Here is a 13,213-nt window from a genome sequence, read left to right on the forward strand (position 1 = left end):
ATTCCTGCTCGAAGGGGGAAACTGTTCAAATTTTCACCATTATACATGAAAGTTTTTGTAAAATTGTTAAAATATGGAGGGTTCCAGAATTCCAAATTTGTTCAAAGATTTTTAAAAAAATCATGAATAAGTGTTTTTTTCCCCTGAATTTTGTGAAATGTTCACATGATCCTATTCTATTTCTCGTTTGTGATGAAATCTGATAGATATTTTGAAACAAATTAATTTTGAACCTTGAATAAATCTTCCCTGATATTCAATTTGTTTGTTCCTTCATATATTAAATAAGGATGTTAAAATGTCACACTATGATTCTGTATGTGTTTTTTGTTCCTTTTAGTTCTGTCAATTTATCTTCATGGTTTTTGGGGCTCTGCTTTTAAGTATTGACCAAGACAGCCTGAACATTCGCCACAGCTTCACTAAAGTTTAAACAGGTTTCTTCCCTGACTTCCCTTTTCTTTAGAGAACTTGCAATTGTAAAGTATTTCTTTGTCCCTTAAAGAAGTAAATCTTCTTCAAACAAGATAACGTCATTCTCGAGGATCTAGGAGTCATCCCTTTGACTTGGAATCATCAAAGGAAAAGGAGATAGTATGCTTTTCTCCCAGTCTCTGTGGAAAAGTAGGAGACCAACCTCAATAAGGGACAATTAGCAAATACAGATGGCTTAATCAGGTGGTCCACCCTCTACTAAAATACCAATGGGTCAATGATGAAATCCAAGGGAAAATTAAAAAATACCTTGAAACAAATGACAATGAAAATAGAACCATACAAAATCTATGGGATGCAGCAAAAACGGTTCTTAGAGAGAAGTTCATAGCAATACAGGTCTTCCTCAAAAAACAAGAAAAATCTCAAATAAAGAACCTAACCTACCACCTGAAAGAATTAGAAAAAGAAGAACAAACAAAACTTAAAGTTAGCAGAAGGAAGGAAATACAAAAGATCAGAGAGGAAATGAACAAAACAGAGATTAGAGAAACAATAGAAAAAAATCAATAAAACCAAGAGTTGGGTCTTTGAAAGGGTAAACAAAATTGACAAACCTCTGGCCAGGCTCACCAAGAAGAAAAGAGGGAAGACCCAAATAAACAAAATAAGAAATGAAAGAGGAGAAGTTACAACTGATACTGCAGAAATGTCGACCATTCTCCCTGCTACTGTCCTCTGGTACTTTTCTATGAGCTAATCCCAAGTTTTAAAAATTCTCCTGTGCTTTGTATCAGAGGAGTTGAGTTCAATCTTCCTTCCCTATTGTAAGTCTCTATCCTTTATTACAAGAGTCTTTAGCAGTCTTACTTGCCCGTTTAACTGGTGTGGTGTAATTTTTACTTTGCAGTTCATATAAATTAATAATTATGATATTGATTCCTGTTGGATTGACTACTTTATTATTATGAAATCATTTTAAATCTCAATTAATGTATCTTGCTTTCAAATTTACCTTAGTATTTTTTGGCTAGTGTTTACATTACATATTTCTCCACCATTCAACCTCAGTTTATCTATGTCTTTATCAGTCAGGTCTCTAGTAAACAGCAAATAGTCTTTTACTTATTTTTATTATTAATCACCAGTCCTACAATATTAGTCTTTTATTTAGACTATTTAGTGTAATAAAATAGAATATTTAATATAATAACCATTACAGTGGAATTAATCTGACCCAACACATTTATTGTAAAGACAATCCAAACCTTTCTCTTTCTGCTGCATTGATCTATTTGACCCAGATGATTTTTCTCCTGTTTTCTACTTTACTTTCTTATTATGGAGTGATCAAATAATTTTTATCTTATTTTATTTTCTTGACTATAATTAAACATTCTTATTTTAGTAGATATTCCAGAGATTATATTATTCTTGATTTATTTCACTCTAATGCAAATTACATCTCTTAGCTCATCCTCAACAATGCCAGTACCTTGGGAGACTTCGAATATTAACACTTTCCATTCACCACCCGTTATAACACTATTATCATATATTAGAATTCTACATATATTTTATGTTCACATCACCTCATAATTATTATTTTGTAAGGTTGATATTCACTTGTATTTACTCATGTATATTTGCCATCTCTAGAATTCCTCTTCCCCTTCACATCTATGTTTTCATGTAGCATTTCTTGTCTGAACACATCTTTATTTTCACCTTCATTTTTGAAACTCTTGTGGAATGTTACATAATTCTAGATTGACTGTTATTTTCTTTAGCACTTTAAATATGTCAAAAATCTGTTTTTGTTTTTGTTTTGATAAGTCAGGCTCATTACGAGTCCAATGAAAGTAATGTCTTTTTTCTCTAGTTATGTTAGAAGAATTTTTTTCTGTCTTTTTTCCAACAGATCTACTATGATACACTTATGTGTGGTTTTCTTTGTATTAATCATTCTTTGTGTTTGCTGTGCTTTTTGAATCTGTAGGTTGAATTTGGAAGTTTTCAGTTGAAAAAAATTTCATGCCTATCTCACATGCTTGCCATGCATCTATCCAATATTTCACTGTTGCTTTTCTCACTGCTTTCATTTCTATCTATTCCATTAACCTCTCTTACTGTTCACTAATCCTGTTCCCCACTATGCCAAGACTCCTACGAAAACAAAATTTTGAGTTATTTATTTCAGATACTGCATTTTTATGTTTTAGAAGGTCCTTCAGTCCAGTTGTATAGATTCCAAATCTCTGGTGAACTTTTCAATATCTCCATCTACTTTATCCTTCCTTTCCTTTTATTTTTTGAGCATTTTAATAATAATTATCTGAAAATTGTTCCTATTAATTTCAATATCTGGATCATCTTACATCTGTTACCTGGTTTCTTTTTGATATTAGCCATAAGGTCTTATCTGCTCATATATGTTGTAAATTAGAGTTTTATGTTCATCGTAAATAAAAAAAAATTGCAGAGATTTTAGAAAATGTTTTCCTCCTCAAGACGTCACTCTCTTCATATGTAACAGGGAGTTGATCCTAAAAAAATCAGGATATGAGCTATATCAGTGTGGGGTTATACTTGTAGAGAACTCAGTCTGGCTCTGACTCTCCCCTGTTCTTAGGGTATGGCCCTGCAGAACTTTCAGTTAAGGACCTGGTGACTGTTTGCTACTTCAGGCCTGTAACACTGCAGAAGACTCAATGCTATCATTCAGACGTTTCAGTTTACCTCTTTAGGAACATCCTCCACGGGTTAAGGCAAATGTCTTAAAGAGAAGACTGGTCATATATTTAAAACTCCTAAGCCTCCAATTTTCTCACTTTAATCTACTATGACTGCCAAATTTTCTTCTGATTTCTCTGTCCTGGAATGCCAGCATTTTTCAGGGACTAGTCCTAGATTCTCAGCTTCTAACTCTGCCCTGAATTGATAAATGTGCCCCAGGGGAAAGCAGTTATAGAAACACAGTGTCACTTCCTCATTCCCTCGGGGGTTTTCCATCCTTCCCTGTTTTATTTCCAAGCTCTTCCCTCTAGAGAGTTTTTATCTCTTAAGCACCTCAAGTCTGTGGTAAACTTCATTAAGTTTGAAGAGACTTTTGAGTAGTTCTTTAGCATCCAGCGCTATCTGAAATTCAGCAAATATCTTGTGGTAAAACTGAACTTCCTTAGGCTCACTGAGTCCAGAATTTTGTCATTCTAGTCTCCATAATCGCTAGAAGTGTGTTGATTTTTCTTTCTCCCATCAGCCACTCTCTGCCTGGGGAAATGCAGAGCCCTCAGGCTCTGTTCTCAGAATTAAATAAATTAATGAATAAAATGAAATAAAGAAAGAGAAACAAAGAAAGGAAGAAAGGAAGGAAACAAGCTATGGATCCCACACTTCTCACGCCATGAATTTTAGTCTATTTAGTTGTTACTTTTATGATCTATTATGTCTTTAAAAATATAATTTTAAAAATTATTCAACTTTTTAGTTACTATCAATAGAAGTATTGGACTACTTCAATCTACTACATTTCACCTGGAAACAAAAAACCCAATGCTCATTTGGTGATTTTTAAAAATATAGTCTCAAGGCAAAATAATAGGGGTGGCAATCCTAAGTGAGTTCCACAAATACGGGGGTTCTGAGATTCCCTGGTATAACACATTATACATTATCTAAAAGTGTTGCATTTCATGATTATTTTTAACATCAGATGGTTCTACTTGAATATAACATATTAGATTTCCAATACATTACTTATGAGTATTCTATTGGAAAAACAAAAGAAGAATTTGAGGTTAGAAATAAATGCATTTCAACAACGTCAAGGAGATATGACTTTTTGATTCTTAGACAGTTTTTGCTATTTGTATAGAGAGAAATATTACCCTAATAGAGGAGGATTATATATTATACACTATTTTGATCAAAATATATCTTAATAAAATCTAAATCTATTAACTCTTTCTAAATCTATTTACCTACTCTTTTACTTTATAATTTGGTGGTTCTACTACACAAAAAGATGAGGGTTTGTTGAAACCATCAATTGTGGTTTTTCTTGTCTGATGTTAGCTGTGGGCTTGTCATATATGGCTTTTATTATGTTGAAATATGTTCCTTCTATGCTTAAATTAAGTGTTTTTATTGTGAATGTATGTTAAATTTCATTATCATTTTTAAGTGTGCTTGGTTAAATGAATCACTGGAAAAATTATGACATTCAAACATATACATCTGATCTCAGGGCAGTTAAAACCTCTCTTGTCACTTTGAAAGTTAGCCATGTCCAACACTTTTGACTAAATGCTACATAATTACACTCATCACATTCTGGGGATTTTTATTATTCTATTATCATGAATGATTATATATGTTGTTATCAATATTTTTCATTTCATGTTGAGGCATTCTTAACCTTTTATTAAAGTTCATTGCTTTATGAAATGAAGGCCATTACAGGTTACACAGTCCATAAGTAACAATATTGAAAACACAATTACGCACTCATAAAAATTCAGAAATAACAAAAACAAACTGCACAAACATTAAGTCAAAACTGATCTGAATTTGGTTGAAAAAGAAGTAGTTGAGTGAAAGTGCACGTGCATGAGATTCACTTTAACGTAAAGGAAGTATAGAACATTCACACTTTGGATCTTCCCTCACAAGTGAATCTCAGGGGCCATGTGAATAGTCCAGAGGGGTATCAGAGGTATTGGACTAAGAACGCTGCCTGCCATATCAATAAACAAGAAACAAAGGCTGTTGTAGCCATCAGCCACCTCAGCCACTACAGCCACCCTGTTGTGAGCCCTGAGGGAACTCAGGATGGAAACAAGATACCAGCTCTCAAGCTATCAGCCTCTGCAGCCACCCTCGTATGGTGTGCCCTGAGGAGGCTGAGGATGACAAAGCACAGGATAGGTTTCTATCACCAGGATGGCACCTAAAGCCAGGATAGCACCTCAGCTATCTGGCCCCAGATAGCTGAGGTGCATATCAAAGGAAAGAGTTCAGTGAGCTTTGACTTTGCATTTTCCCATACCCAGAAAAGCACTAAATTCCTTAACTTGAGATACCTGGTTTTCCTTAATTAACAGTATTTTTTGATACTGTTCCGACTACCTGGACTCTATATAGGAGTCTTCCAAAACTCCTATATATCCCGGCTCCTCCTTTACCTCTTTGGAGCCCTCCCTCAGAGCGATCTGAGAGTCCTGTCTCCTGGGCTTGAAGTGCTCAGAAAATCCGCCCAATAAAACATAAATACATAATTCTCAACTTCTAGGTTGTGCATTTTTTTTCAGTCAACAATTTAAATTCTTATATTGAGAAAGGCAAGGACTTTCTTCATTAAATGACTAATAAATCAGCTCAAGAGCAGGCTAGGTCCTAGTGCCAATAGTACATAGCAATACACAAAGTACCATATAGGCTTTCAGTAAAATACTGAATAACCAATAATGAAAGCAATACACATGTCCATTTGAAAGAATAATAAGGATAAATTGAATAAAATCCTCCAAGTATGTTGTAGTTTCTCCCAAAAGGGTAAAACAGTCTTCTCAATATGGCAATTTTTTTGGCAAAGTTTAGAAGTGTTAGATAAAATATATGTCTTACCTGATTCCTCAAAGTCGATGTTGTAGGATTTCCAGGTTTCAGTTATGCGAAGAAGATGCTCCTCCATGGCTTCAATGTCCATGGAGGGGCAGTTGCATTCTGGAAATCTGGGACCACACTGACACCAGCAGTCATTGTCCTTGCAGATAAACTCTCCCTCTGAATTGCAAGCAATGTAGCTCAAAGCTGCTTGTACAAAACGCTCCTGAAGGTAGTCTGGAAGGAGTACTTGCAGCCCTTAAAGAACAAACCAAAAGAGTAAGTTTACTCTGATAAGGAAAAAAAGCATAATACATATCTACATATTCACAAAAAGTCAAAATTTGAGTATATTGTTATGTATTTATGCATATTTTAAAACCATCATTAGAAAATTATCGAAGTCTGTAAAATTGCAAATATTTATAATTCTTTTTAATATATACTGACTCCATGTACTGTTCAAGAATCCCGGAAACTGGGACTTCCCTGGTGGTCCAGTGGTAAAGAATCTGCCTTCCAATGCAAGGGACGCAGGTTTGATCCTTGGTCCAGGAACTAAGATCCCACATGCCGGGGGCAACTAAGCCTGTGTGCCACAACTACTGAGTTTGCGGCCTCAATGAGAGAGCTCATGTGCTGCAAACTACAGAGCCCATGCGTCCTGGAGGCTGCACACTGCACTAGAGAGAGAAAACCCTCACGCCACGACTAGAGAGAAGCCTGCACGCCACAGTGAAGAGCCAGCCCACAGTGAAAAGATCCCACACGCCTCAATGAAGACACCGCATGCCACAAATAAGACCCGAGCCACAACTAAGACCCGATGCAGCCAAAATAAATAAATTAATTAAATAAATTAAAAAAAAAAGAATCCTGAAAATTATAGAGGTGTTTAATATCTTAGACTATTTGATTTTGTTTTTTAAACCGATTTGATTGGCATTTGACTTAATTGATCAGAATATTTGGTTTTTTTATATAATGTAGCTAGAACCTATCTTCCCATACTTTTTTTTGTTTTTTGCTTTTTTTCTGCGGTACGCGGGCCTCTCACTGTTGTGGCCTCTCCAGCTGCGGAGCACAGGCTCCGGACGCGCAGGCTCAGCGGCCATGGCTCATGGGCCCAGCCGCTCCGCGGCATGTGGGATCTTCCCGGACCGGGGCACGAACCCGTGTCCCCTGCATTGGTAGGCGGACTCTCAACCACTGAGCCACCAGGGAAGCCCCCCATACTTTTGAAAAGAGATGTATGCATTTATTTTACACTACTTGATTTCAAATAGTTTTCAATATTTTCATATACCTTTAGCTCATGTTCTATCAGCTCACATCTACATTGATATCATAATACAAAGGGTTTGTGGCATCAGCAAAAGAGTTATGAAATGTTGCTATAATGCTTATCTCATGCCACTAACAACACATAACTTTATATGAGTTTATTTTTCATATGATCACTTAGATTGACTACAGGGAAACTATTAGACTGATTTAATTATTTCACAGTTTATTTCCTTGTCATGTATTAAGACAGCCTTAGTGATACAGTTTATTTCTTTTCTACAAGCAAGTTTAGTAAATTTGCTAACTCTTAAGAAAATATAAAAAATGAAAGTAAGGCTATAAAATTAACATTTGGAGATCTCTACTAGTTTTACATGTTATCATTTCTTGCTATGTAGAAAAATCTAATCAAAAGGGTAAATATTCAATGTAATAAAATAAACATAAAAGGGAAAACTTAGTCAATACCTAATTGCTATTTACTACAAAATTTGATTTTTACAACTTTTACATGTCTCCTTTCTAACAAAAACAAAAAAACACAATTTTTTGATACAACCATCATCTATGAGGTTAATTCAATTAAAATCGTGAATTAGTATTTAGGAAAAAAATCTACTTTGTAAATATCTTGACAATTATACCTATCTCATTCTTTCAGATTAATTCTCCCATAGGTGGGTCAGGAAAAGTACTTTTAGCACTTATATATTTACTTTATTATTCATTGTAATTTTACCTCAAATAAATAACATTTATGGAATGCCTTCCAATTTGGAAGAGACGTTCTAGGGAAAGTACAAATATGAAGATGACCAAAACATATCCCTGCCCTAAAGGTACTTGCAATACACTTAGGAAAAATAAAAGAAGTAATATAATATGTAATATTAGAAGTATGTTATAATATTATACAATAGTACTTATTAACTACTAGAGTTGGGTTACAGATATTTCACTAGGTATGATTAATTGTTCCATAAAAAAGGTAGACTGGAACAGTATTTGACACGTGGATATGCTTCAACATTAACAGAGGTTTTTTTGTGGCATAGGATAATACATTAACAACATCACACACAAATGAACTGTGGAATATACTTTTTAAAATAGCAACTAGCAGTATTGTTTTAATACATATGCAGTTTAAGAATGCAATGAGTGAGTTGCTTAGAAAAATAAATCTAGAGTAATGTGACTGGGGTTCCCATAACAGGGTGAAGTATATGGAATAATTCACTTGTATTTAAATGATGTTTAACAATGAAGGTACTCTGAGTGGTATGTTATTTCGATATAGAAGATATAAAGAAAAAAGATCAGTTTAGACAGAAAATTAAAAAATATCTAAACTAAGGAAATGGTGATCAAAAGGCAGTTTAGGAGACAGGAGAAGAGAAGTTAGAATCTACTAGACACTACTTTATTTGATGTAAGGCAGGTGAAATATGTCAAATGACTTGAAGGAATAAAATGATAAAGCTAGAAATATTCTTAAATGATTAGTCCTGTGGGTCACCAAATTACTGTATAGTTGAGAAATATCTAGTGATTGCTTCTGACAATTCTGCCATTCAGTGTTAAAAACAAAGTCAGAGTCTCTGTTAATGCGACTCAGGAGTCCAAATATACTTATTTTAATATTGCATGTTTTAACATCTCAGGTAACTGTAAGTCTATGGACCAGATATATGGAACCCGCTGATTATGTCAACCTTAATTTTACAAAAAAACACCCCCAAAACAAAAAGAAATTCAGAGAATTTATGTTACATTTAAAATGTCATAAACAAAGTCATAATTGTCATAATTTTCAGTCTGTAAAAATGATAGTGCCTTTGCAGAAATAGAGACGGCTGGAAAAGTAATTTGAGGAGGAATGATTGGTGGCAAGAAACGATGAGTTCAGTTTTAGACATGCAAGGATTTCTGCTGTATTATCTGTCTTATCTATATCTATCATCTACGTATTTATCTATCTCTAAAGAAAGGAAACTGACATTCTGTAAAACCCGCACTAAAAATAACAAAGAGTTTTTGGAAAAGAGCTCTACGGACAGACCACTCAAAATTTTATAATTTTATAACTAGACCACTAACGTAAACAATAACTGATACCTAGAGAGAAAACTTGAACTGCCTTGGTAGACAACTCAGAGGGACTGGGGGGCTGTCCTACAGATCTTTTTTTTTTTTTTTTAGGTACAGAAACAATAGACTACAAAATACTGATAAATGAATTGATAGAGCTCTGTTAATTAGTTTATGGGGGGGTTTTGCTAGAAATATAAATTAATATAAATTATTTCAATATAAATTATTTGCCTTCCTTTAAATTTTATATGTGTAAAGCTTTGAGAAAATTTGTTCCAACATATCAATAAACAATAGGAAAGAAAAAAAATTTTTAAGCAATATCATCAGATTTTTATTACAAGCAAAAGATAATTGCATGGTGTCCCATCTTTAAAAGTTATATTAAATCTTCTATTTGATAATAATGCCATCCTTTGCCAATTTTGACGAAATAAAACATTAGGAACTAACTGATCCGGAAAAGTATTTGTTACCTAGTCATATGGATCATTCACTTTCTGGGAATTTTACTAAAAAGTTACTGCCAAGATTTTATAACTTTTAATTACTACTGTTACCCTTTCACTCAAATGTACCTTGATTGATATGTTAAATTCATAAGGCGTTGAGGAAATTGGAATATCATTAATTTCAATATGTATTTGCTCACACTTCTTATGAATTACTTTTTGTCATATGTTTTAAATATATTTTATTAATAATTTGGAGTTGTAGATATGGATATTTCAGTTTTGTTTTTTTTTTAATGTCTGTTCTGTACCCTAATTGGCAAAGCCAGACAGACAAGCAGGTAAATCCAGCTTACTCACTGCCAGAAACATTTCATTTCCTTTGTTTTCAGTCAAAATCAGTGTGTTAATGTGTAATGCATCTCTCTGACCTCTCATTTATGAATGTCAATTCCAATGTTGAGTCATGGAATTCTTTCTGAATTTGTTGCCTAATGCTGTAGCTTCAATAATTCTTACTGATGCTTTCTTTGCTCTGATAAAATTCTACTTCAGGAGTAATTCTTCTTCTTCTACAAGAGTAGAGGTTTGGAAGAAGAAGGTCAATACTGAAAAACTCTTATAATTCTAGATTCCTCTCAATAATAGAGCTCAATTCAGAAGATCTCCAAATGGGTCTAACACCGATTCTAACGCTTCACCTTGTGCTTACAAACAAAACAGGAGACACTAACTCTCTCTTTCTCTCTTTCTTTCTCTCTCTCTGTGTATATATATATATACACATATATACACATACACATATATATATGTATATATATACACACACACACACACAATATGTCATCTATGTCTATATCCATCTATCCATAAAACCAACCAACTTACTATATAACTATATAACTAACTAACTATGAAAGACACAAAGACCTCTGTTGGTACCTTAATAAAAGATTCTTCAGAGACACAAGTTTTTCCAATTGCCACATATAGTGATCCAGAGTTTTTCATACCCTTTAAAGAAATGTACATTGGTAAGTTTATTCCAGAATTTGTGAGCGCTTTGCATTCCTTTCAAAGTGGACAAGAGCTACTATTAAAGGTAGATTGAAAGGTGAATCAACCTGATACTTGTACTATAAGTACAGATGAAATTTAAGAAAGAGTACAAGGGAAATTGAGGGTCTCAATATTGATTTACTAATGTTATGTTTGGAAGGATCTTTGTTCATTGGGGTACAAATATAGTTGCAATAGACAACTGAAAATATTGGCCTAGCAGATAAAAAAGGTGAAAGAGATGCAGATATCTGCCTTACAAAAATTGAGGAAAGTAGAAATAGTAGTTATATAAGGAGTATTGATTCATTTATTCCTTGTGTTAATTTTTCTTCAAAGAAGATTGGAGGGTGAAGTTTTGTGTTTATAATATTTTTAAAACTGAACACAGTGATCCACAAAGAGTAACAATCAATAAATAGTGTTAATAAATAAAATTTAATAATAAATTAATTGAAATAAACATATTTGATATAAACATTCTTTGTCTTTTTCTATTAAAGTTAATACTCTGATGGAAAGTTATTACACACATTTAAAAAGGGGTGACTAGTAGAGAATTACAAGTAATATTGATAGTTTGGGTTTCTATTTAAATTACAGAAGATATTTCAATAACTAAATCTAAAATTGACAATGATAAATTGGATAGCATTTAAGGTTTAAAACTGTTAAGTGCTTTCTTTGTGATTTTTATACAATTTAAAATAAATGAAATTCATTTATTATTTAGGGTAAATTTAAAGAGCCTGATGCCATTACATTTTTTACATGGAAAAGTTGAGGAAAAATGGTATAATTTCTGAAACTTTTAAGCATTTTTATGTAAAACTGAATAATGTAAATACAGATCTAACCTCTGCAATTAAAAAAGGTAGACTAGAAAGAACAACTCAGAACTACCCCTTTGATCAGTCAACTTAATTTAGATGATCTGTCATCACAAAGACATTTCTGAACTTATTCAACTAGTACGTGTTTAAACATGTGGATTCATAACCTTTCCATGCCTGTATGAATGAGTGATATACACATCCTTATAACCAGTTAGGATAATATGTATTTGTTAAAATTATTATTATAAAAAGTCCTCTACTGAATTATCTCACAAAATACAGTAACAGAAAGAAGATGATAAATTACCTTTATCACAGAATGTATCTCTATAAATGAAATAATGCAAGTATAAGTATTTTGTTAATATATTCTTAAGTATATTTCTGTTTGTCAGAAGAGAAATGAAGCCTTAATTATCATATTAGGTTATATTTAAAATGTCAAATGTTCACATCACAGTATGCATAAATATGGTTACGATTTTTATCAGAATCTATAAGGAAGAAGTCAAAGCTCGGGAGACCTATGGAAAAGCTGCTACTTACTGAGGCAATGATTACTGTATGGAAGAAAAATATTATCACAATACATTTTCCAATTGTTACTGATTACTTAATTTAAGAAGTAAAGTGAATTTTGACATTCCCTTCATCTGGTCTAGAATGTTCATATCAGTTAAAAATTAGGAGATTAGCCTTTTATGAGAACTCTAAAAGCCTAGTACTGCACATACAGCTTGAAAGAAAGAAACAAAGAAAGAAAGAAAGAAAGAGAGAGAGAGAGAGGGAGGGAGGGAGGGAGTGAGGGAGGAAGAAGGAAGGGAGAGAGAAGAAAGAAATCACAACTGGGTAACTGTCATGCAGGCTCATAGAGAATTAATGAAATTTCACCTACATACCTTGCAACTGAATCTTATTCTCAGGACTCTGAACCAGAACAGAACTGACAGAATCTAGGTTGTCATAGTTACTGCAGCCAAGAGGACCCGTCCGTGTTTCTGTTACCTAAAGAACAAAACATCAACTTTACTTTATATACCAGACTTTACCGAGTTCTTACCATTCAATGTAGTTGTCACACACTGATATTATACATCTGACAGTAAACATCACTAAAAGGTCTAGGATCTGATACACACCAACAGTACACCTAAGCACAGAGGAGACAAATGACGCCCTTTATCTTCAATTCCATTTCCTTCTCTTTGGCCAGTCATCAATCTTCAGAGAAAATAATGGAAGCCCTCTTTGGTCAACAACATCCTTCATATAAGCTCACTGATTTTACCCAAGACAAGACAGAGCATGCTTTTAGGTAGAGAGCAAGTTTGACTCATATGAGAATTGTTTTTTGTTGGTTTATCTTTCCTCAATAAATCAAAACCATTTACCAGGCTACGGTCTAAAGACTGATATTATTGTTTTATTCTTCTACTTAAAAATCTA

The 13,213-nt window shown here is 33.4% G+C and overlaps 1 protein-coding gene across 1 annotated transcript in view; it reads right to left on the reverse strand.

The window, feature by feature from the left end:
* BRINP3 (BMP/retinoic acid inducible neural specific 3) overlaps positions 1 to 13,213 on the reverse strand; it is a 213,756-nt gene that overhangs the window by 132,395 nt on the left and 68,148 nt on the right. The window contains exons 3-4 of the mRNA XM_007461248.1: positions 12,667 to 12,772; positions 6,061 to 6,297 (exon numbers count right to left, since the gene is read on the reverse strand). Of these exons, the coding sequence (XP_007461310.1) occupies positions 6,061 to 6,297; positions 12,667 to 12,772 (343 nt within the window). The remainder of the gene's footprint in view (positions 1 to 6,060; positions 6,298 to 12,666; positions 12,773 to 13,213) is intronic.

This window comes from Lipotes vexillifer, unplaced genomic scaffold, assembly GCF_000442215.2.
Source record: "Lipotes vexillifer unplaced genomic scaffold, Lipotes_vexillifer_v1.1 scaffold66, whole genome shotgun sequence".
Classification (NCBI taxonomy): domain Eukaryota; kingdom Metazoa; phylum Chordata; class Mammalia; order Artiodactyla; family Lipotidae; genus Lipotes; species Lipotes vexillifer.